The sequence below is a fragment of the Talpa occidentalis genome, unplaced genomic scaffold (assembly GCF_014898055.3).
Source record: "Talpa occidentalis isolate TD23 unplaced genomic scaffold, MPIMG_talOcc4v2.1 talOcc4.9, whole genome shotgun sequence".
NCBI lineage: Eukaryota > Metazoa > Chordata > Mammalia > Eulipotyphla > Talpidae > Talpa > Talpa occidentalis.
Window position 1 is genome coordinate 53306159 of NW_023605305.1, and position 26540 is coordinate 53332698.

The 26540-nt window shown below is 40.3% G+C and overlaps 1 protein-coding gene across 7 annotated transcripts in view; it reads left to right on the plus strand.

Annotated features, from left to right (window-relative positions):
* Nucleotides 1–26540, plus strand: part of PTGER3 (prostaglandin E receptor 3) — a 243359-nt gene that overhangs the window by 148880 nt on the left and 67939 nt on the right. The window contains exon 3 of one of the 7 annotated variants that reach the window (XM_054691024.1): nt 9069–9470. The exons of 4 other annotated variants lie outside the window; for them this stretch is intronic. In XM_054691024.1, the coding sequence (XP_054546999.1) occupies nt 9069–9219 (151 nt within the window). In that variant the 3' untranslated portion in view covers nt 9220–9470. Of the gene's footprint in view, nt 1–7107; nt 7195–9068; nt 9471–26540 lie in introns of those variants that run through there. 2 more of the 7 variants (XM_054691018.1, XM_054691022.1) reach the window with 2 other exon arrangements.

The following is a 26540-nucleotide window of genomic DNA, read 5'->3' on the forward strand; positions in this document are numbered from 1 at the left end:
CTACTTCCTAAGCCAACCCTCTGTATCAGTCACTGTGCTGAACACTTGATTATATTATTTTGTTTAATAAAACCTCAGGGAAAAAAACCTCAGAAAAAAACCTCTGAGGTAGGGTCATTATTAATATTTTTCAGATAAGGAAATGCAGCCTCAAAGCGACAACTAATAAGTGATGGAGCTGGGATGAAATGCAGGTGTGTCTCTCTCCAGAGCTTTTATCCCCTGAATCTCCATTTTGTACTACCTCACTACATGACATTACATGTGGCACAGTAAGTGCTCATGTCGCAGGTCACACAGTAGGTTTCAAGATATATAGTCACTGCTTATAAAGAAATAAATTGCTGGCCTAGAGGAAGCCTTTTCAAAACAAATTCAGACCTATTTTGGATTTACCTTTCCTGTTTGAGTAAGATTTCATTGCATACATTGTGTTAATTTTTACGTGTCTTTTAAATACAATCTCACATGTCTTTTTCTAGGATTTATGGTGCATGTCCCTTCTGCTTGTTTCCCCATATTATATAAGCATTTGCTAAGCATTATTAGGACCTCTTGGGATCTTCTTTGATGATCTTACATTGGCATAATTTTGTAATCTTCCCTTCCTTAGGCTATGAGCAAGATTGCAAGAGCATGCTATTTTTATGATTGTTGTGGTTAGAGGGAAAAGAATGCTATGCAAGTTTGCTAGTACTAAAATGGCAGAACGTATCAAGAACAGAGTTCCGGGCCTGGAGGGCATCTTATCTAAAACCACAAGTGGCTGTATTATGGCTTTGGCATTGCTTCTGTATCCCCAGGTAATAGCAGACAGCATTCAAAGCCTATCTTTTAAAACTAAAAGGCTTTTTACTTGTGTGTTTTGCTTTTAAGATGCAAGTTTGTCAGGGAAAGAGAGTCTAGAGAGAGGGATGGGGGTGGGGGTAAAAGCTGTACAAAGGTAGGGAGAAGTGAGGGAGTGTGAAATGTTAGAAGTATTAAGCCTTTAAAATTCATTGAAATGTTTCTGGCTGCTTATTAATATCTAACCATCAGTCTGAGGATGGTATCTTCAGTTGTGGGTCAGTGTTTTTTCTATCCAATGGGAATATAAGAAATGTATTACAAAATCAAATAGAAATAATGTTTATTTTCTTAATCTGTTTGTTGAGTGATAATCCCTGCCTTTTAGAAGCTCATGGTCTAGGATGAGAACTAAGCAAAGAGATCTCTGGTTATCATGAAGTGGGATAAGTTTTTAAGTTTTATGATAGGATTGCTAACCAGCACATGAAACCAAAAGAGTGCCAGCCACTTAAGCCACTTAATCCACCCAGTTACAGACTATGTCAGGGAAGTCCAGCCTGGAGGAGGGAAAGGTGAGTTTATTTAAGTAAGTCACCTTGGCAAAGAAGCAGGTTCCACAAAAACAGCATGAGAATAAAGAAAATAAGAGGGTTTTTTATGTTTAAGGTAGGGAAGAATCAGAATAAAACAAAAACCCCTATGGATGTACAATTGCAGGTAACTCCACAGATAAAACCTGAGAAAGATACAAAAGTCAAAGTTTGAAGGACTGTTTATGCCAGATTTATTTTAAAGATTTATTTATTTATACATACAAGGGCTGGGGTGCAGACCTGAGGTGCAGCAGTGAGAAGATTCACCAGAGACAAAGTGGGGAACAGAATAGGTGGATCTACTGAAATACACTGCTGAGGAGAGCAGCAGGTGAGGTAGAAGACGTCTGATGTGCCATGTGAGTTAGACCCCTGGCCAAAGATCAAACTCGCGCTGCAGTGGCTGCGGATAGCTTCGTAATGCTGAGACTTAACCCCTTGTGCCACCAGGGAGGCCCCTGTTTATGCCAGATTAAAGAGTTTGTACTTTGGGGCCTCCCCTGGTGGCGCAGCGATTGAACACTGGGCTGCGATGCTGCCCACAGCCTCGGCAGTGCTGGTTCGATCCCCAGCCACCGACGAGGGTCCCACATGGCGCGACAGACCTCTCCTGTCTCGCCTGCTGCTCCCCTCAGCAGTGTATTTCGTCAGTCTGCCTGTTCTGTACCCCACTCTGTCTCTGGTGAATTCCTTCACCCTCCCACGTTTCTGACTGTACCCAATGCTTGTATAAATAAATAAACAAATAAATGAATGAATAAATAAATAAATAAACCCAGTGCTTGTATAAATAAATAAATATCTTTGAATGAATAAATAAATAAATAAATAATTTTTAAAAATGTAAATAAAGAGTTTGTACTTTGTCCTAAGAAGGATGGTTGAAAGAACATAATAAAAAACAATTTATCTTGTAGCAACATGGAGAATGGGTAAGGGAACCTGTGTGTGAGGAGACAAAGCTGTTAAACCAAGAGAAGATAGTGTCTGCAGGAATGGATGTCTAAGTGATAAAACTGGTAAGCCAGAGTAACTGACTAGAAAAAGATTAGATGGATCCTGGAAGCTGAGTGGATGAAACGCCACTAACCAGGAAAACAAACAAGAGGAAATTTGCAAAGGACGGGTCTCAAGTAGATTGTAGCTTCATTACTGGACCAAGAATTTGTATTATAGTTGCTTTGATGTTTATATCTCTTTTCCTCCATTGTTTTGAAGATTGATTTGAGGAATTATTTCAGATCTCCAGTCTACTACTTACTGTCTTTCTGATCTTAAGATCACTTACCCTTTACAAGCCTCAATGTTCTCATTGGTAAAATGCTGATAAGAACACTATGTTACAGGGTTGTCATAAGTAAAGATTAAAAGACGAAGTGTACATAGATTGCCTGACAGAAACCGTATGTTGAATAAATGACACTGTTACTGCTGTTCTATTGTCTGTTGAACACTCAATGTGCAAACTGTGTTTTCATCAACATGTGTCCCCAAGAGCACCTTGTGTAGAGGTCTGTACATCATAGTCTGTCAAAAAATAATTGTTGAATTTAGCTGAATTAGGATGGTAGAACATAAGAGCAAATGAAGTTTCTGATAAAGATGAGGAAGGGCTCATGCATGCTTAATGTACAACTTCAGTTGTAAATTAGTCACACAGTAAAGTTCAAGAGTAACCTACAAGAATGAGAATAGGAAAAGACCAAATTAAGATGCCATTAAAATGAGAGGTAGGGGCCTCCCTGATGGTGCAAGGGGTTAAGTCTCAGCACTATGAAGCTATCTGCAGCCACTGCAGCACGAGTTCCATCCCTGGCCAGGGAGCTACCCACATGGCGCAGCAGACCCCTCCTGTCTCACCCAGTGTTCCCCTCAGCAGTGTAGTTCAGTCAATTCACCGGTTCTGCTCCCCACTCTGTCTCTAGTGAATCCTCTTACCAATACTACCACCCCACCCCTGCACCTCTGGCCTACACCCCAGCTATTCCACACAATAATAAATAAATAAGTAAATAAGTAAATAAATAAAATCTTCAAGTGTTTTCCTCCATGTCCCCAGGTCCCTGGTACCAATTCAAGATCAAGAAGAAAGCACATCTTCTTTGCATGTATCCTGCACCTTGTTCCTCCTCCAGGTCTCCTTCTTTCTCTCCATCTTTTTCCTTCATTTTCTCTGTCTCCTGTCCAGCTTCCCCTCTAGTTTCTCCTCCCTGCTCAGCTCCTCCTTTCATTGGGTGGGGCAGGTAACCTGGAACCTCCCCCTTTCCTGGGGACCACCCAGTTACAGTTTTACCATATCACATCAGAAATCGTCTAATATCAGGCCTCCCTGGTGGTGCAGGCGGTTGAGCACAGCACTGTGAAGCTGTCCGCAGCTTCTGCAGTGCCGGTTCAATCCCTGCTGCAGTGCCGGTTTGATCCCCGGTGGCCGGAGAGATACCCACATGGTGGGGCAGACCTCTCCTGTCTCACCTGCTGCTCCCCTCAGCAGTGTATTTCTGTTGGTCTGCCTATTCTGTTCCCCGCTTTGTCTCTGGTGAATTCTCTCACCCTCCCACACATCTGGCCTGTACCCCGGTTCTTGTATAAAAATAAAAACAAACAAACAAACAAAAAGAAATCATCTAATATCTACCATGGCAAGAAAACTATAGGGTATAAATTTTATAAAGAGTATTAATCACAAACTAGCCTAGAACAGAAGCTTATTCAGAGCACTAATATGTTATTCAGTTGGCACTGTGACTTTGTTTTGTTTTTCTTTTGGTCATTTATTTTTTTCTGAATGTGAGCCATGTTAATCTTTATATATAAATAATAACTTTAAAAACTGCTTCAATATCTTCAAACTAAACTCACCCAACAGGGAATAAAATAATTACTTGTATTATTAATAGAACAAAGTATAAATCAACAAGATAGAGCAAAACCTTAAAGGGAAATTCTCCTGGTGTGTGGAATTTAGACCATTTTGGTTAATTTTCATGTTGCTAAAGGGCAATTTAGCATATATATAGCTATAGTAGGTCAGCAGGATATAAATCGAAGCTAAGGTGGCATGGAAAAGAAACTTTGTTAGCATCAGAGACATGCCACACTTCTCAAGCATTTTATTTTCTTAGAAACCTCCCAATCGTGGCCTCCCTTGTGGCACAAGAGGTTAAGACACAGCCTGTGAAGCTGTCCTCAGCCTCTGCAGCACAAGTTTGATCCCGGACCAGGCAGCTACCCACATGGTTCAGCAGACCTCTCCTGACTGGCCCAATGCTCCCCTCAGCAGTATACTTTGGTCCATCTGCCTGTTCTGTTCCCTGCTCTGTCTCTGGTGAATCCTCTCACCCCTCACAATTCTGGCCTATACCCCTGCTCTTGTATACATAAATAAATAAATCTTTAGAAATCTCCCAAAAACTGCCAGTGCTGTGGCCCATTCAATCCCAGCGTGGTTACAAGTTGCAGTTCACAGCATGAGCATGCAGAGGCTAGGAAGCCATGCCCTAGGAAGCAAGTCTTTTCTACCTCTGTACCAATGCCTTAGTACACCACAGCTCTGCTACTCAGTCTATGTCCTTCATTGTCTTTCCATTGGGGAAAAAAAATTCCCCAATACACAAATCAAGATGTAGTTTCTTCCTATAGAATAATGTGTATCTGATCCAGCATCTCAGATGAATTTAAAATTCTGGAAGTTTAACTGGAAAATGAGGAACAACATAAACACGTTTGCTGTTCTGCTCTGTGGTTCTTTCTGGACATCTCTTATTTATCCTCTAAATGCTGATTTTTCCAAGGCGTTGGATCTGCCTGAGATCACAGAAGGCTATTCACTTGATGTTTTCATGCCTTAGGGCATCTCCTGCAACACAACCCTGTCTGTTGCTTTTTCTACTCATAGGGGGCTTGTTGGGGCTGTTCTCTGCCTCCCAGAACCTCAACTTGGAGAAAGACCAGGGTACTGCTTACCAGCATCCATGGTACAGTTCTGTTGATTTTCAAAGAGTCAACACTCACAACTTTGCCTACTTTGATTATCACCAAAACGAAAGATAGATAGGAAGTGTTGCTTCATTGCTTTCTGGTCAGCGAAGCTGCCTTTCCCCAAACTTATTTTGAGTTACTCAGAGAGTTCTAAATAAAACTTTATATCCACATAAAATGGAAGAAAGAAAATATTTCTCTGGCCTTGTTTACAACTGGTCTATAGTTTGTCTGAATATGATTTTTGGCATAGTATGAAACCAAGCATAACTGCTGTGCTAGAAAATGCTAGCAGATATGAATCAGGCAGCTCACATGTAAAACAAATTTTAAAAATCTGCTTTACATGTTCCATTGATAATATGCCACTGAAAAGATATCAAGAATTTGGATATTTAAAGGTAGAAATTTTTTAAAGACCTCATTGAAAATTCAAAAGCAATAAACAAAATTTGTCATGTATAGAACTGAGAATTGACCTAAAAAAGAAGCAAGCTTCAATCCCTGTGTCATCAGTGATGTCTGGAAATATGAATGTAGAAAACTCTCCCCTTGGTTTACCCCACCACATACAAAAAAAAAAAGCTGATACTGCTCCACAGGGGCAACATGCATACATTTGTGCAAAAAATAGAGTAACTGATGAACTACACACAGAATGATCTGCAAAAGAGATCAGAGATCAAAGTAGAATATACCTGAAGCATTAAAAGTTTATACCAAGTCATGTGTGGAAAGTGCCAAGAAGTATATTTACAGAATTCTCCATTTAGTCTTTGTTTAGATTACAATATTCTGTAATAATCTAATTTAAATTAAAAAAAAATCTGAAAGGTCATGAGAACCCACATAATTGCCTTTTCCCATTTAGATGATCTCAAGCTCTCACCACTAGGTATAGGAAGACTTTTAACATCATGCCACAAAGAGAGACCAGTTTAACCATATCTATGAATTTATTTAAATTTCAAAATTTACATGAGTTCTTGGGAAATTTTTTAAGTTGCACAAATGATGTACTTAAAAAAGAAAAAATATATTACATTAATTAAAGTGGTTAAATATTTAAGGAATTCAATTACTTGTAAAATCTTTCAAAGTAAATATACAATTTGCTAGGTTTATGAACATATTAATAAAATTTGTAAACATATATGTTTAAGAAAACAAGAGGTAATGAATTGAATACTATTTGTGCACCAAGATGGTCACAAGTAGCTATTTTCGAGGTATAAGAATTGCCCTCAACAACATAAAAACACTCAACAAGTTTCAACTCTGCTATTTTTTTGTGTGACCCTTTTCAAGTTTCTTAAGTATTAGCTTCTTAACTATAAAATAGGGGTCATATTAACTTGGGGATTGCTCTGAGAAGTAAATGAGACACCATAAATTTTCAGAAAGAGAGAAAGAGAAAGTGTCTTGGAGAATGAAAACAGAGAGGAAAAGATTTTGAATTTTGAAAAAGAGGCAGACACAAAGAAAACAAACTTGAAGGAGTGAAATTCAAACAAAGAGCCCTAACATTGAAAACTGATTAGACAAAAAGGGAAGAGTCCTAAAAAATTGTGTGTGTGTGTGTGTTAGGCCCTTACTAATGAGAGCTTAAAGAAAAAATAACTTGTTCTTTTCCTAGGCATAAGGGCAGACACTTTGTTTATAGTCCATCCAAGTCACAGACACTTAAAACACCAGACAAGCCCTCCACATACCTTCTTAGATAACAATTTGTTTATTAACTTTCCAGACACAAAAGATGTCTAGGAAATGGATTTTAATGGCGAAGGCAGAATCGTCACTAGTGTCAAACCCCAGAGGAAGATGACTACATCCTTTAGATCTTCCCCCTGAGAGTGCGTGAAGAAAAGCAAAAGGCACATAATGTTGGGCCTCCCCGGTGGTGCAGCGATTGAGCGCTGGGTTGCGAAGCTGCCCGCAGCCTCTGCAGCGCAGGTTCGATCCCCGGCTGCTCCCCCGGCCAACAGAGGAAGGTCCCACATGGCGCGCAGACCTCTCCTGCTGCCCGCTGCTCCCCTCAGCAGTGTACTTCGGTCCTTCTGCCTGCTCTGCTCCCCGCTCTGGCTCTGGTGAATTCTCTCACCCTCCCGTGCTTCTGACTGTACCCAGTGCTTGTATAAATAAAAATAAATAAATCTTTAAAAAAGAAAAGGCACATAATGTTGCCTTTCAGTCCTTACATCTTGAGCCATGGGGGGCAGACAGTATAGGGCCCCAACGACTTTATGTATTGATGATTTTGTGCCAATATCCATGGCCAAATGACTGGGATGGGGTTTAAAACACTAGGGGAAAGGAGAACTTAAAATTCTTGCTAGGCTAAGAGTGGCCTGTGAAGTAATGTTGCGTCTAAGAGTCAGAATGGGCAGAGAGGCAGAGGGCAGACAGAAAACCCAGACAACAGCAGTCACTCTGCATGACTTAGAATATATTGTGGTTGATAACAGACCTATCCATTTTTCTCGGTTTCCTATATCTGGGGACTGAAAATGATGTTTCACGGAAAAACAAGGTATAAAATGAATTAGTCTGAGCACTTATAAAAAGCTTCAAATGTGTCTGATTTCTTGAAAACCACAATGATTTTTGATGGTAACAATGAAGGGGAACAAACACATAAATAAAAAAAAGGGGTGTGTGGGTGTGGCAAGCTCCGGGACAGAGAGGTAGAAAGAACAGAAAGAAGAAAAGAGGGAGAATCCTGGAGCAGGAAAACAGAGGGACAGAGCCCTAAAGTGGCTATAAGCTAAGACTCAGGCATACAGAAAACAAATAGAAGCAGTGATATTCAAACACAGACTTGGGAGGCAGGGATAACTCAGTGGTAGGGTATTCGACTGCAGAGAGGCCTGATGCTCCCCTCATCAGTGTATTTCGGTAGATCTGCCTGAAAACTGATGAGCCAAAAGGTAAAGGAAGACTCTGAGAAAATATAAATAATTTCCAAGCACTCCCAGGAACTAGACAGAGGACCAGGGGAGAAAAGGGAAAGGAAGATTACACTGGCCAACTTCCACTTTAGTCAATATTTATTGAGTGCCCACGGGGAACTTAGCAACTAACTGAAACTTAAGTGGAAATTAATTCAATTCTCTCCTGTTTGGAAGGGTGGGGACGTGCAAGTCTGTGGAGCTGCCTCCAGGTCAAGGAGGTGTGAGTACAGGCAGATCCTAACAGTGTTTACTTCTAGAAGGTTGGCCAGTAATTCCCTTCCCCCTTGAGCCAACTGCAACCTTCCCTTCCCTCCAATCCACGAGGAAGAACAAATAGTTAAAGAAAAACAAAGAGGACCTCCCTCCTCCCTGGGGGCTCAGGGGTTAAAGTCTCAGCACTATCAAGCAGTTGCCAGCCACTGCAGCATGAGTTCAATCCCCGGCCAGGGAGCTATCCACATGGTGCAGCAGACCTCTCTTGTCTTGTCCACTGCTCCCCTCATCAGAGTATTTCTGTACATCTGCCTGCTCTGCTCCCCACTCTGTCTCTGGTGAATCCTCTCACTCTCCACACCTCTAGCCTAACCCCAGTTCTTGTATGCATTAATAAATAAAAATAAATCTTAAAAAAAAAAAAACAAAGAGACAACAGTCCCAAGGTAATCTGTGTAGGTATTTTATGGTATGTGTACGTGTGTGATCTGGATATATACATATATGTGTATATATGTATCTATAACTTGTAATACTGTAACAGGGTGGTCCCCAGGAAAGGGGGAGGTTCCCTGCCCCACCCAAGGGAGGGTGGAGCTGAGCAGGAAGAGGAAAAGCTGAAGAAGAGACTGAGGAAGGAAGCAGGATGGAGCCAGGAGATCTGGAGGAGGCGCATGGAACCTAGAGACACGTGAAGAAACTGCGCTTGTCTTTGGGTTGTGGACTGGGTGACACAGACGTGGGTGAGACCCATGGGAGGTGACAATGGCAGCTTTTATCTTGATGTTGATTTTGCTCCTTTCCTTCCGGGCTTGTCTGGTTGTTTCTGACCCTTTTCTGTGGGTCCCCACAGGAAGATGCTTTAGACTTGTGGCAGGCTTTGGGGCCTTGTTCTGGGCCAATCCCATATGGATGGACTTTTACCCACGAGGGGACGGGTAACTTTGGGTGCTTCATTTAGAAACTAGACTCTTTGCCTTACCTGTATTGTTTCCTAGTTTTATTAAAGTTCCTTCCCATTAAAGTCTCCTATGTTTTGTGTTGATGCGGCGGATGGCAGAACCCATTTAGAATAGGCAGGTTTGCGGGGCTTGGGCTACCCCTCTCCCTGTCCTATAACAATACCAGGGCAAAGAATGATATTTAATAGTCAAACCACCTTTTTAAATTAAACATAAAATCCTGGAATCTACTAGACTCCAGACATTTAAAAAACAGAAATTTGAAAACATCTTTTTGTTATTTTTTTATTGAAGAAACATTATTTTATAACATTTTATAAGTTTCAGGTACACATCATTATAAATGAATGTCTCTGTGTACTACGTTAAGCGCATCACTAAAAGTTCAGCTCTATCCTTCACCTTTTAATTGGCCTTTTACCCAATTTACCTAAAGTTTTTTAAAGACAAAACTAGAGACCAATTGTTTTTATATTTCCTCCCTTTTATGTCCTGACATATGTGATAATATGCAGGATGTTCAAAATAAATCTGTTTCACAATAAATTGAGGCTAGAAAAAGTGTGTTAGAACATCAGGATGTGTAGACACATCTGATCAAAATGTCTCCAAAAGATCTGAAGGAAATGTTTTCTGTTACATGACTCATAGTAACCATAAGATAAAAATAAACCAGTGATGGGGCCTCCCTGGTGGCACAAGGGGTTAAGCACCATACTGTGAAGCAATCCACAGCCTCTGCAGCACAAGTTTGATCCCCGGCCAACCAGGGAGAAAACCACATAGCGCAGCAGACCTCTCCTGTCTCGCACGCTGCTCCCCTCAGCAGTGTGCTTCGGTCAGTCTGTTCCCCGTTCTGTCTCTGATGGATCCTCTCACCCCCCAACCCCTGCATCTCTGGCCAGTACCCCAGCTCTTGTATGCATAAATAAATTAATCTTAAAAAAAATAAATAAATAAACCAGTGATTTAGAAGAAATACAACTATTCCTGCCAGTGGGTTCTATAAAATAGACTTATAAGGAAAGATGCTTCATCAGCAAATCCACACCCATTCAGACCAACCAGTGTGAGCAACCTAAGAGAGAGAAGGCTTGTGATAAATTATGGGAATAGTAGCTTACATTAATCTTCTCTATATTTTCTTACCAGATAGCCAGCTTTAGGATTTCCAGGTCTCTGGATTTTTGTATAGTGGGAAACAGAAAATGCATACAGTACTGTATTCTTTGTAATACAAAATCTTGTTGAAGAAGCCGTTGCTATTATCCTGTTGATGGGAGGTGAAGAGAGCAACTTTGAGAAATTTTGGGGAAGAATTAGAGGGTCAAAGTCAAGCACCCTGTGTTGCTTATAGCAAAAATAACACTCCAGGGAGGTGGCACAAGACATTTCCCATTCCACTGACGTACCAGGTGAGTGGCACCAAAGCACTGGAGTTCCATACTTTACAGAATCTCCATGGTATTCAGGAAATTGAGGACCAATGACAGCCTCTCAGATGATTGGGCACACTCTAGCACCTCAGCGAAATTTATTGACGTGGTGAGTCCCAGCTGTGACCATGATGCAGTTGTTTTCTTTTTTTTTTTTAGGTTTTTTAAAAATTTATTTTTGCATAGGAGAATTGGGGTGTAGGCCAGAGGTGCACAGGATGAGAGGATTTACCAGATACACAGTGGGGAGCAGAACAGGTGGATCTACTGAAATATACTGCTAAAGGGGGCAGCAGGCGAAACAGGAGAGGTTTGCTGCACCATGTGGGTCACCTCTCCATGGCTGGGGATCAAACTCAAGCCTTCGCGGTGGGCTTTGAAGTGGAGTGCTGAGACTAAATCCCTAGGCCACCAGGGAGGTCCCATGATGGAGTTCTGCACCTCCCTGACAAAGCAAGCTTAAAGAACTATTTTATTTGAATTTATAAAAGTAAATAAATGAGACGTTTTATCTCATTTACCTGAGTATGTGGTCTAAATGTCATACCTGCCACATGAATTTTGACATTATGTAAAACTATGGCTGAGACTGTCTGGAAGTTCCTCAGTCTACTAAAAATGGAGCTACCATATGACCCAGCAATTCTACTCCTAGGGATCTTCCCAAAGAACACAGAAACATTGATCCAAAGGAATAGCTGTACCCCTGTGTTTATTGTAGCACTATTTATAATAGGTAAAACCTGGAAACAACCCAAATGCCCAAAAATAGATGACTGGATCAAGAAGATGTGGTATATATACACAATGGAATATTATTCAGCAATCAAGAAAGATAAAACTCATGCCATTCTCAGCAACGTGGATGGAGCTAGAAGGAATTATGCTCAGTGAAATAAGCCAGAAGGGAAAAGAAAAATATCGGATGGTTTCACTTATAGCAGGAATATAGGGGAACCAAATAAGACATCAGTGTAATAAAATAATAACAGTACAAAACACAACAAAGAAAAACAGACAATTATAAATCAGAGACATCCTGCAGGGGAGGAGGAGGGAGAGGAATCAGAGGGAGGGAGGAGCACAGGGGACTGAGGTGATGGTGCACGGGTGCCTTGGGGAAGCAAACTCCATGGGGACAACACCTGAGGGGTGGGGGGAAGCAAATATTGTTTAAAAATGAACGATGATATAAAAAATATTTTAAAAATCAGGAAAAAATTAAAAAAACAACTGGCTGAGCAACCCATGTGCACCTAATTTAATTTTTATAAGTCTCAGCTCTCTTTTGGAAAAGGGAGATAAGAGTAGAAATTAATTCATAATTTACAATAAGCAGTGAAGATTAAGTGGATGCTAAGCTTCAATACCTAGAACCTAGTAAGGTATTCAATAACAGTGGTTATTTTGATTCAGTCTGGAAAAACAGGTTTACTAGAAGTAAGGCACAAACCTGTCAGGCATTGCACAAATAGCACCCATGCAAAGAGAAACATCATTAGTTACGTACACTGTTCACAACACAAAAACAAATGATCAGTAGTTCTTCAAGAGAAGTACCACTATCCTATAGCAGGGAGAAAAATACGAGAATATGGCCAAGAAAAACCTCTAACCATCTCCTAGCACTTTATTCACCTGGAGTCTTGCCCATTCATATCAACATGCTTAATAAATCTCAAACCCATGGGGAAGAGCAGTAGAGAAGCAATTCAAAGACTTAATATGGAAAATGGCTTTTAAACAGTCAACTGCCACTGTTCTCCTCTTTCCCTCTCCCTTCTGCCAACACAACACATCCGAGGCTAAAGATATTTATTATTCTCTGAGTGACTGGCTTTAACAAACTTTAGACAAGCAGGCTGGTAAACTTGATTAAAAAAAATCTTAATATTACAGATATGCGTTTCAAATGGAAAGTAGGAGGAGAGAAAATGCTTTATTTTTTGATAAGCTGAAATAGCACCTTAAAAATGGAGTGGCCTTACATTGGACTTAACAGTACAGCCAACTTCAGGTCAGATAAACCTCCAGGTATGAGATAATCAGGTTTGCATTTATATTAGAAACCTTGGTATGGGTTCAGGATCGCCTCATTCTTGTCTTCCTCTATCCTGCCCAAATCAGAACTAAAAACTTGCCTTAGGTCTGTCACCCAATGACCCATGGTAGGAAATATAAATATGATTTCACAATTCAGCAATTATTTCTTGAGCCTTTACTGTGAATCTGGTGCCAGGGATACAGAGATGGACACCGTCCCTGATGTCTGATCCATTTCAAAGCCTTCCTAGCTTCTAACAGGTGGGTCCATTTACTCCTGCCAGTCCCCCAACCACTTCCTGAACCACTGCCAGTCCTTCCTGCCAACCACTTCCTATAGTTCCAACCACCCCCACATATAACTTGGTGTCTTTGATGTCCTGTATGCTACAGGGCAGCCATGGCTCAAGATGTCTGAATTTTTTAATTTTAGTCTCTCCTAATAATGGGAACTCAAATCTGAATCTCCTCCAGTGTTTCTATTTTGTAGGATAAGTCTTCCACTTTGATTGCCATCTGAGTGCTTGTTCCAGAAGTCTTCAGGTTTCTCTAGAGCTTTAAAAGAAGGAGTCTGCTTTGATTTTGGACAGTCTTACCTCCCTGGGGATTTAAGTTATCATCTAGAGAACACCCTAGCAGGGTGCAATCCTGTCACCTGCAGCAGGCTTCCCTAGTCACAGCTTTGGGGATTTCTAAATTTCGCTTGTCCATTATCTTGGCCTACCTCCAGGAAACTCGGCCAGAAAAAGTTCAACCACCCAAACCACAAGGATGGCTATTCTGGCAGTTTGTGCTTGTTGAATAAGGAAATAGAACATTCATTCATTCCTTACTGAGTAAGTGCATGCTTGTGTCAGACACTATGTCAAATGCCAGAGCTATGGAGATAAGAAGATATAGACCCCCTTATCAAGGAACGCATAGTCTCAAAGGAAAAAAAAAAAAGGACAAAAGAAAAGCTCCAAGTAACATAACTATTCAAAAACAAAATGGGAACACACATAGGGAAAGTCAAAGTTAATTTGTGAAAGTTGGGTGAGTGTCACAGAAGAGAAACTCCTGGCAGATGTGACTTGGATCTGAAAGAATATTAGAACTTCACAAGGCCATTAAACCAGAGACATCCTGCAGGGGAGGAGGAGGGAGAGGGATCAGAGGAAGAGGGAGGGAGGAGCACAGGGGATTGAGGTGATGGTGCTACGGGTGCATTGGTGGAAGAAATTCCATGGGGACTACACCTGGGTGGGGGGGAGGAACCAAACATGTTTAAAAATGAACAAATGAACTGAGCTTGCAGTAAAGTTGTAAAAGTGAATAGGAGAACACTAGATGGACAGAATGGCCAATAGGAGAAATGGGTGTGGCATTCCCTCCCAGGCAGAGGGAATGTTGTTAGCTAAGGCCTAGGATATATAGCAGCAAGGTGTATACATATATATAAAATAAGATAATCGTGTGTGTTTTGCTTAGTGGTTTCACCTTTATATTATAGGCCCCAAATGGCAAATAGAATCATTCTTGATAGCTTATTGGCTCCTGTCTGTTATGAAATTCCAAGTAAAGACTATTGCAGACCAGGGGAAGAGATATACACAGAAGAGAGAAAAATAAAGTCTGCCTGAATGGTTGGAAAATGCTTCTCCTGGTAGATGAGAAAAACTTTGCATGACAAGTTGGGAGTCAGAGAGGTGGAAAAAGGTGTTCACAGATGAAAAAACAGCCTGAGCTAATAGCATGGAAGTGTGAGTGCGTGGTCTTCTCTGACAACTACAGTGTGGTACTGGGTAGTAGGTACTGCCTAGGGAGTGGACGTCAGGGCCACTTGTATAATTGCAAAGGCAGGTTGAAGCAATTGCAAAGGACTTTATACAACGTGTCAAAAAGAAATAACTTGAATAGAGTTGTTTAAGCATCATGTGACAAAGGAAAACAGGATGTCAGTTAATGAAGAAGTATGGAAACAGAGAAAGTAGTTAGAAATCCAACAAGGCATTCAGAGCAGAGAAGCTGAGCCAGAAATAAGCACATCTACCCTCGTTCCTGATGCCTTGGTAAAACAAAAGCCCAGGTTTGAGTTCTGGTACCTTCACAAGCAGCCTGTGACCCCGGCTGTCGAACAGCCCAAGCACTCCTGTCTGATTGACTGCAGTGCCCTCTAGTGGTAACCCACTACAAGACCAGGAGACCAGAATCCTGTTCCTCACCCATTTTCCAAATAGTTGCTACTTTCTGGCTTCTGTGACAGCTGCTGGATATATATTAGTTTTTCACTCAAGAAGCCCACAGTTGAGCCTGTGAGGCAGTGAACGAACATATCAGAATAGCAATGCACCATCAGGAAAAAAAAAAGCTATTGCATTGTAAAAAAAAACAAAAGTAAAAATCAGACCTGTGCAATCGGGAAGAGAGAGGATTAATTCTTGGGTCTGGCGGCATAGATAGCAGTTTGTTCTCTGGACTGGCAGTGAAAATGCCCTCCTGGCAGATGTGACTTGGATCTGAAAGAATATTAGAACTTCACAAGGCCATTAAACCAGAGACATCCTGCAGGGGAAGGGAAGGGAGAGGGATCAGAGGGAGGGAGGGAGGAGCATAGGAGGCTGAGGTGATGGTGCTCGGGTGCATTGGTGGAGGAAATTCTATGGGGACTACACTTTGGGGAGGAAATCAAACATGTTTAAAAATGAACAATGACGTAAAATATATATAAATAAATTAATTTAAAAAATAGGCAATGAGCTTTCCATCAACATGGTTATTTGGGGAACCTCAAGTCTTATTCTAAGAGCATCAAGTGATGACAACATTAGGTAGATTTTGGAGTAGCCATTTCTGAAGGAGTCTAAATGGCATCCACTGCTTCCCAACATGTTTCATTCAACAAATATTAAGCATTTTCCATAGACAATGTGATATGGAATTATTAATTGTTTAAGTAAGTACCTTAAGGTACTTACTGTCAAGAGTTAAGAAGTTTTCAGGCAGAGATGTGGAGTAATACTTTCTGTAAAAAAGTTGTACGCAAATACAGTTGGCAGCAAAAGAGGCCTTTGCATGGAAAGGGGTTGTCAAAGAAGGCTTCCTAGAGAAGGAAGCACTCAAGTTGAAATTTGAAGAGCAAATAAATAGGAGTTTGCCATAACAGTCATGAAGTGTGCCTCCCTGGTTTCTGGGATGTGTGATACAACTGCTGATTGTCTTCCTGTCTCTCGGAATGTGGTTTTGTTTCTTAAATAGATTTATTTTATTTATATAAGAACTGAGGTACAGGCCGTAGGCACGGGAGGGTGTGAGGATTCACCAGAGACAGAGCAGGGAGCAGAACAGGCAGATGGACCGAAAACACTGCTGAGGGGAGCAGCGGGTGAGACAGGAGGTCTGCTGGCACCCGTGCTGCAGAGGCTGCGGACAGCTTCACAGTGCTGCGCTCAACCCGCTGTGCCACTGGGGAGGCTGTCTGAATGTGTTTTACTTCCTTCCTCCAGCAACTCTTCTTCCAAGCCCTGCTGTGAGTAATCCCTTAAGGTTCTGTCTCAGTCCTCAGATCTTTGCTTTATTCCTTCTCGATGATTTCATTCATGCCCATGGCTTCCACTAACACTCGAGAGATTCAAGAGTTTTAAATAGTTGGGAATGCCACATTATGAGTACAAGATTTTTACCCATGAAAAAAAAAAAGTCAGACTCTCCCTAATGAAACATGTTCCAAACAGAATCCACCATCTCTAACCTCTAAAATACTCCCCTCCTTTGATTGGCTGTCCCACTCGCCTTTCAGTAGTCTGATTCAGAAGTCAAGAACTGCAAACATCTAGCACTCACTAACATCTAGCACATCTTGAAGTTCCGAAATGTTTGAATCCTTTTCTTTCTGTGTTCACTGTTACTCCTTAATTGGCCCCTCAGTCTCTTGCCTGACTGACAGCAGTGACCTCTTCACCTTGTCTCTGTTTCTACTCATTTCTTCATTCTATGCTGCTTCGGTGGCCGCTGAAGTAATATTTTTAATAAGAAAATCTGGTTGTGTATCATCTACAACTCACTCCTCCTGCTCAGGTTACTTCCATGTTCCCTACAGCCTTCAGAATCAGGTGGCAGTTCCTTTAGGTGGCAAATGAAACTTTCCCACAAACCATTGTACCTCAGGAGTTTCCCAGAAATCTCAAGCTAATTGTAGATTCCCGCTAAGCATCATGTTTTCTCATACTTTTTTGCCTTGAAAGACCGTCACTCAAAATACTCTCCCCGGGCCCTCCCTGGTTGAAACAGGTGGTTGAGTGGTGTTGTGAAGCTGTCTGCAGCCTCTGCAGCACCGGTTCGATCCCAGCCTGCCAGCAAGGGTCCCACATGGCGCAGCAGACCTCTCATGTCACACCCTCTGCACCCCTCAGCGTGTATTTCATCAGTCTGCCTGTTCTGTTCCCCGCTCTGTCTCCAGTGAATCCTCTCACCTTCCCATGCATCTGGCCTGCACCCTGGTTTTTGTTTAAATAAATAGGGGGCCTCCCCGGTGGCGCAGCGGTTGAGCGCTGGGTTGCCAAGCTGCCCTCGGCCTCTGCGGCGCCGGTTCAATCCCTGGCTGCTTCCCGGCCACTAGAGGAGGGTCCCACATGGCACGCAGACCTCTCCTGCTGCCCGCTGCTCCCCTCAGCAGTGTACTTCGGTCCTTCTGCCTGCTCTGCTCCCCGCTCTGTCTCTGGTGAATTCTCTCACCCTCCTGTGCTTCTGACTGTACCCAGTGCATGTATAAACAAAACAAACAAACAAACAAACAAATAAATAAATAAACATGCCTCTATTTTAAAAAATTAATTAATTAATTAATTAATTAAAAAAAAATACACTCCCCATCATTCTTCCCATGTAGCAAACATCAATATATCCCTCAAAACACAATTCTACATCTTTTCTCCCCCGTGAGCCTTCCTTGACTGTCCCTGCTGTATAGATGACCACTTGCTTCTATGAGCTACTTCTGGACCACGTAAGTCTATGAATAACTATGTCTTTTTGTGACAATACCCTTACCTGTCTATTTTCCATACTCCAGATTGGAGTAACAGAATAGCAGAGTAGTTAAGAAAATGTAACCAAATCCCAGCTCTGCCACTTACCACTGTAAACCTGGACAAGTTATTTATCTTTTTCTTAGTTTCAGCATTTCTAAAATGGGGATAATAATACTTGTCTCATGAAGTTGTCAGGTTATTGTATGTTGAGTACTTTGAATAGTACCTGGCCTATAGTAAATACTACCTAAGAATTTGCTCCAATTGTGAACGATGTGTATCTTTATGTTATGAAGTTATGTCTCACTCATCTCCATTTTCCCAGGGGGCAACACAGTTCCTAACACAGAGAAGATGAGGAACAAATGTTTGTTGAAAGGAGGAATGACTGGATCTTTAGCTCCTCCTTTTTATTTGCTCCAATATCCAGGAAATCCCTGAGTTCTACTGGCTTTTCCTTTCCAATGTCTGCTGCATTTAGTTTTTTCTGTAGTGACTGTCATCATGCTCTTATTCAATAAAAAGTTATTAATAATCATAGTGTTTGGGCCTCCCTGGTGGCTCAAGGGGTTAATCACAGCACTATGAAGCGATCTGCAGCCTCTGAAACACGAGTTCCATCCCCGGCCGGCCAGGGAGCTGCCCACAAGGCACAGCAGACCTCTGCTGTCATGCCCGCTGCTCCCCTCAGCAGTGTATTTCGGTCCGTCCGCCTGTTCTTCACCACCTGCACCTCTGGCCTGTACCCAGTTCTTGTATGAATAAATAAATAAATATTTTTAAAAACAATCAATATTGTTTGAGGGACCATTCTAATGGCCAAGGATGCTTTTTCAATAAAGCAAATTACCTCTGCAAGACAGTGTACATTCTAGCAGATGATACAGACATTGGTTACTATCACATTAGTTATTTGACCCTCAGTGTGACTTAAATAGAGAGAATTTAACCTAGTCTTAAACGTTGAGAAGTTTCCCTTAGAGAAGAAATTTCACTGAAATATGAAAGACTTATAAGTAAATAATGTAAGACGGTAGAAGCTGTAGTAGAGAGCATCCAAGCAGAGGGAAGAGCACGAACAAAGTCTTGAACTTTGGCCTATGTAAATTCTAAAACCCTTGTGTCTAGATTATTACTACAAACGCTACCTGGACTCTGTATGAGATGACCCCCTACACAGTTCTAGGATCAAATATTCTCACGTTGATGCCCTGCTCCAAAAACCTTCCATGGTTTACTCTTGCTTAGTAACATACTAATTTCTTAGTTGTTTTTCACGGCCCATTGTAATATGTGTTCCAATAAATGCCCAGTGTTATCTTCCATAAATCATCTACATCTGTAACAACAGTTGACCCATGAACTACTTGATGTTTCCCACACATTCCTTACTTGTCTTACTTTCCTACTTTTATCAGGTGGTTGTTGTTACCAAAATGCCTTTCTTTTCCATTCATGTATGCTATTTCATAAAACTAATATTTACTTGTCCTGTGTATGCTGTGATTGATTTTTTTTCTCTTCCATTCTACACTGTTTTATTCTGATTCAGTTTTTGAAACAAACCAGTTGTGCCTTACCAAAATGATTTCACAACCTATGAATGGTTCTTGACCTAGAGTGGAAAATGTGGCCTAAAATAACCTTAAAGATTTTCCCAACATCTACAATTCTTGACTAGGTTGACTTTGGTAGAGTCTAAGTTTTCTTGCAGTAGGTTCCTCTCAGCTATGTCCTGATTATTGGGCATCTGTATTCTCTAAAGACAGGATGGTTAAATTCTGCCTGAACACATGGTCAATGGGGAAGTTAATCATGTAGCGCCAGGACACCATGAAGATACATAACAATGAATCTTAATTTGTAAGAGTTACCACAGTTTGCTGTTTCAATCTTGGCAATGCTCTGAACTGAAGTTACTAATTGTATTGAGCTATTCCAGATCACATATTGGGCAAAGACGAAGCAGGGAGAGTATTTGATCCAGATGTAAAAGAAAAATAAGAAAGCAAAAACAAAAACACATCTGTTTGCCATTAGCAAACAAATCCATGGCAACCAGATGCAACTGTAGCTTAAATTGTATAATAAGTGTAACTTTTTAGATTAATTTGTTTTGTAATTACCCAAGAGGAAATCTTGAATTTTTTGTAATAACCACTCCCCAAAGGATCCGTTTTTCAGATTCATCTTTATATCTTGGATTAACTTTCAGTGGAGCATTTCAATATTTCAGTGTTTCCTCGATTTGGATTTTACCATGCCAACACCTGGATCAACTTAGTTCTTGTTAACTTCAAATCTTTATCTCCAACCTAGATTACATTCCATTGTTTCATTTTTCTGTATCTCCTACTACCAACTGGACATTTCTGGCCCCCAGCTACCCAAACTCACCAATCTAAAATAAGCCTAAATTAACTTCCCCTGCCCCCACCATCCTCCCTTGATTAAAGAGTAGCACAGTGTCTTGCCACTTAAACCAGAGAATGTCAGCATCAGACTTGCTTGCAAAGTCCTTCCTGATCCAATTTCCATTAGCCTTTCCTGCCTCGTTTTTGCTCTTTTCCTTCTTTCTTCCTCCCCTTCATCTCTACCTCCATTCATATTCTATCTTCCAACCATTAAAAATGTTCTTTATGTTTCAAACACACTCCTTTTTTACCGGAGTGCTTCTTCTCTTCCTCCCTTCAAGTCACATCCAGTTATCTCACAAGAAGGATTATTAGCACCCTCTGAGATCTCCCTTCATGCCCTGTAGCTTGTTATCAGTTTATATTGAAATTTCTTATTCACTTCAGTTCAAAAATGTGAGCCCAAGAATGATTCAATCTCATGTTTCTATTGCCTAGCACAATACGTATATAATTCTATTTCTAGAATGAGCAAATAGCATCTGATTTGCTCTTTGCCAAATGATAAGGGGCTTTCTTTTTGGGCGGGCCCTATAGTGCCTGTTACATTGATAACCTGGGAGACAAGTCTCTGCAACACTATATAAGTCTATGGAAAACTATATTGATAGCAAAATTTCAATCATTATCTCCAAACAGCTTATCTGTTCTATAGTTTATGTACTATTTATATAGTTTACCTTAAAACATTTTTGCACATTTTATTTCATAAATCCAGGAAGCAGTAGTAAAGAGGGGTTTATTTTTGGCTCACTGAAATCCCATTATTTCAGATCATCTCTTTTCTTATTTAACTAAATTCTTAATTACCCTAGCTAAACTTACCCTAGCCAATATCTAAATTCTCAGATCAGTGGGCATTTCACCACAGTTCCATTCACTTGTTCTTACTGTCTATTTCTTACTAATTAAACACCTATTACATGACAGGGTCAGAAAGTACTGGGAAAGATGGGTAATATGTCACCCTCCTCTCGAGACCCAATCTATTCAGGCAGTTAGGATGGAAACATACGCAAGTTGTTATGATGCAAAGGTCTTTCAAATCCTTGCAAACTTGAAGTTGACCAAAGGATTCCACAGAGGCATAAAAATGTTAAGAAATGTGAAAGCTTTTGCTTTATGTATGAAAAAACAAAATAACTTTTATGAGTGATAAATATTTTGAGCTAACAGCATATAGCAAGCAACAGATACTATCAAGGGAAGATTCTTTTGCTTATAGAATTATAAAGATTATCCTTGCATTAGTTCATACTTTTTGGTGGTTTTTGAGTTAGTTACCCTTTTATTGCATTATATCATTATTGAAACTGGCTAAGTCGACACATTTCTTCACAGGCATATAGGCAAAATATAGTCATGGTGATGATTGTGTGGCAAATCACAGGTCATCAACCCTTATAGCTAATGACAACTATTCAAATGTGAATGTCAACAGTGAGGTTGCTGAATGCTGCTGATACCAGAAAAGAGAAGAGCATTCTAATGATTCTTGTACTAAGCAAAATTTGAAATGAGGACATTTCTGAAAAAGAATGATTCTGCAACTGCCATAAGCTGAGAACTCTTCTTTTTTAAAGATTTATTTTATTTGTTTATGCATACAAGAGCTGGGGTATAGGCTAGAGGTGCCGGGGTGGGGGGGGGTGCGCGGGAAGGTGAGAGGATTCACCAGAGACACAGTGGGGAGCAGAGCAGGTGGATTGACTGAAATACACTGCTGAGGGGAGCAGCTGGTGAGACAGGAGAGGTCTGCTGTGCCATGTGGGTTAGCTCCCTGGCTGGCCAGGATCAAACTAGTGCTTCAGTGGCTGGTGATAGCTTCATAGTGCTGAGACTTAAGCCCTTGGGCCATCAGGGAGGTCCCTAGCTGAGAATTCTTTAACTCTAGGGCTCTTGCATAAATAGAGAATCATTGAATTTCTTCTTATTCCATGAACACACTTTCCCTTTTCCCTTTTGATATCTTAGACCTATGCTGTTCTTGTTTGGAATAGCCTCTAGACCCTTAGGTGCCTGTTAAACTCAAATGTTATCTCTTTTGTGAAGCATCACATCAGGATCAATGAAATCTCTCAGGCTGAATTAATTCCTCCCCACTGTTGAGTACCCAAAGTATTTTGTGATTCACCTTTCAAATTGCACTTACTACATTATGTTATCCTTATTGTTCCACTTTTTTTTCTCCAATTCTGTTTCCCTGTAATATTAAGTTTGTGTTCTCTAGTTTTGGCTAACTTCATGATATATGTTATTGAACAATTATGTTCTCACAATTAAGATATATATTATTTTTAGTTAGATATAAACCTATCTTGGAGAAAAGCAAGGGATTGTCATTTCAAGACCCATGTTTTCACCGAGAGATTATGTGGTTTGGGGCAATCAACTCACCTGCCTTGATTTAGGTTTCCTCATGTGGAAAATGAGTATACTGCAAAATGATCTCTAAGTGCCCTTTCTTTTCTAATTCTATGAATCAACATCCTTTCCTGAAATCATGTAAAATTAATGGCCTAGATTACACAATTGCATATTTAACAGCTTTTATTGATCTTGACTTGTTTCCTGGTTTTTTGCTTTGCTTTTCCCTAAAAAGCTTAATGAAGTTGACATTATTTATGGTTTTCTGTGATGTCTCTAGAACTCTAAAAATCACATTTATAGGTTCAATCTCTGGCTCTGCCACTTACAAAATTAATTTTATAATTTTGGGAACTTCAACATGTCTAAGCCTCAGTTTCCTAATGTGTGGATTGAGAATAGCAATGGTTATTTTATAGGGTTGAAAGTTGTCGTCTTCGATACTTCTATCCATGTCCTTGCAGCTGCAAATTACATATAGATGCAAAGTTCTTAGCAACACAAATATGTTCACTGATGAATTAATCACTAGTCTCTGCTTCCTCTCCTATATCAAAGTGTTTTATCTGTTTCCTGCTAACTGCCAGATATTATAAAATCTGTGAATATATAGCAAATATAGTGCCAAGTACAATTACAAATCTGGCAACAAATACAAAGCTTCATGAAACTGATAAAAATTAAGCCGAATAATTGTTAAACACACAGACAAAGCTACTGACAAATAAACTGAAGGAGGGAAAACTAATAAAAATATAAGAGATTAGATCTTTAAAGATTACTGAATGGAATATGGGAACAAATAGATAAATCACTCTGATCATCAAAAGATGATGATATTTATGATCATGCTGTAAAAGTTTTTATGAGGATGTTATTTTGTATTGTGAAGCATTTTTTAAAATGCTCAAAATTAGTTACTTAATTTCTTCTTTGTCCTTCCTAAGAAGTAACTTATGAGAGTAATGAGCAGAATGTGAAATTCAGCTGGAGAATATCACACAGTGGGCATAATGGAGAAGTCCAGACACAATGGAAGGCAGTAGACAACCTCCTAAGGTCACAGAGCTCAAAGTCTGTTGAGAAAACATATCATCTCCTTTTGCACGATTCATAGCTTTTGATAGCGATCTTTAACCCAAACATATTATAGTAAAATTATAAAATCATGTTTAATAGAACCATAAAGAAAATGTATCAGCTGAAACTATCACCAGTGAACTGTGACAGAATTTATAGCTTGCCAGTGACCAGCTATGTCTACTTATAACAGTTCTACTCATGAGTTATTCCTGTGGGGCATTCCACATAGAGGATATAAATTACATAAATGAAAAAAGGACTAGACATGGTACATATTTTAGGTTATATTAAAGTTTCACTAAAATAAAGTTTTAGTTAAGATCTAAATATAAATAACACTTTGGTTTCATAGATTTTGACATCTTAATTTTTTCTTTTTTGAATTATAAATGTTCTAGCAAGGCAGCAGAAAACACAGCTCACACTGTACTCTTGGAGGGGTGATATTTGTAATTTACTAAAATTGATTCCAAATACAAAGTTTAAAAAGACTCTTCAATGTTTCATCAGGACCAAAACTCTCCAATTAAAGGGTGATGCATTTGATCATAAAACTGTAAATCTGAAAGGCGTCTTCTTAGAAGAGATGTTGAATTGCCCTCTAAACTAAATAATAAAAGCAATGAAACAAGTTTTGCGTCTCTTTTAATTCACACATTGATGGTAAGGTTAGCAGGTGTGAGAAGCAATTTTTAAGTGTACACACCAATCTATAAGTGGCCTCAAGAAAGAAAGTTGTTTCCAGGGAAATTAATCTTTAGAATTATTCCAAATCAGAAAAGTTCAAAGTATTTTCATATTTTGACAATATTGTGTTAGCCACTTTGCTGTCACAGAGCTGTGACTGTTAATATGAAAATGTCCTCTATTATCCTTCAACACCCCTCCCCCCCATGCATCTCTGTTTCATTGCCCATCACTCCTGACTACCCCTGACATCCTTGTCCACACTCCTCTCCCTGCCTCACATATTCTCTGGGGAATTGTTATAAACCCTTGATTTCCTTTCCCTGGCTGACCTTGTTCCATGCTTGGCAGAACTAGAGGGTGCAGGTTAAACATGTTCACTTAAGAGTTAAGTATTTCACTGCATGTAAATCTCACCTTTTAAAAATTTAAAACGGGGCCTCCCTGGTGGCACAAGGGGTGAAGACGCAACCTATGAAGCTGTCTGCAACCTATGAAGCTGTCTGCAGCCTCTGCAGCACAAGTTCGATCCCCAGCCGGCCAGCAGACCTCTCCTGACTCGACGGCTTCTCTCCTCAGCAGTGTACTTCGGTCAATCTGCCTGTTCTATTCCCCACTCTGTCTCTGGTGAATCCTCTCACCCCCTGCACCTCTGGCCTGTACTCCAGCTCTTGTATGCATAAAGAAAGAAATCTTTAAAAAAATTCTATAAAAAAAAAATAAAAATTTAAAACAGGTCCAAAATAATAAGCATCAGCCAGGATATGGCAAAAAGGAAACTTGTGTACTGTTGATTGGAATGGTAATAATGTATATGGCGCACCTCTATGGAAAACAGTTTGGAGATTTCTCAAAGTATTAAGAATAGAGGTAGCCTATGATATAGTTATTCCACTTTTGGGTATGTACTCAAAGAATGCAAAAAACTTAACTGAAAATATATACGCAGCCTCATATTCATTGCAGCATTATTCACAACAGCCAAAGTATGGAAACAATCTAAATGCCTGTCAACAAATCAGTGGATGAAAGATGTGCTATAGATACACAATGGAATACTACTCAGCTATTAAGGACAAAAGATATAATCTTGCCACTTGCAACATCATGGATGGTCCTTGAGCAATTATTCTAAGTCAGAAGGAAAAAGCCAAATGCTGTATGATTTCACTCATATGTGAAAGATTAAAAAAAAAAAAAAAAAAAAAAAGCAGGGACTCCCCGGTGGCGCAGCAGTTGAGTGCTGGGCTGCGAAGCTGCCCGCAGCCTCTGCAGCACCGGTTCGATCCCCAGCTGCCGGTGAAGATCCCACATTGCAAGCTGATCTCTCCTGCCGCCCACTGCTCCCCTCGGAAGTGTACTTCATCGGTCTGCCTGTTCTGCTCCCCACTCTGGCTCTCGTGAATTCTCTCACCCTCCCGAGCTTTTGACTGTACCCAGTGCTTGTATAAATAAATAAATAAATCTTTTAAAAAAAAAAAAAAAGGCAAAACAAATGGATAATAAAACAAAACAAAAACAAGCCCTTGGATTCTGACAACAGAATAATGGTTACCAGAGAGGAAGGAAAACTGGGGTGGATAGGGGTAGTGAGGGGGACTGAAGGACACGTAAAATGGGTAAAGGAGAGCCTGAAATACCGTCCTCACTCATCTGTAATAAAGCATTTCTAAGGCATGAACAGAGGCCAAGCAGGGAACTTGGCAGTAGTAAGGAAGCATCCTCCTCCCCCATGACACAGTGTCAGACTAGGGCAGCTAAAATAGAAGATTTAGTTAAGATCCAGAATCACAAAACATAATATCCAAAATGCCCTGGATAGAATAAAAAAATTGCACATTATACTAAGAACCAGAAAAATCTCAACTTGAATGAGAAGAGCCATTCGACAAATGCCAGTGACACAGATGTTGGCATTAGGTGACAAGGATTTTAAAGCAGCCATCATAAAAATGTCTCAATGAGCACTTACGAACATGCTTGAAGCAAATGAAAACATGAAAAATGTCAGCTAT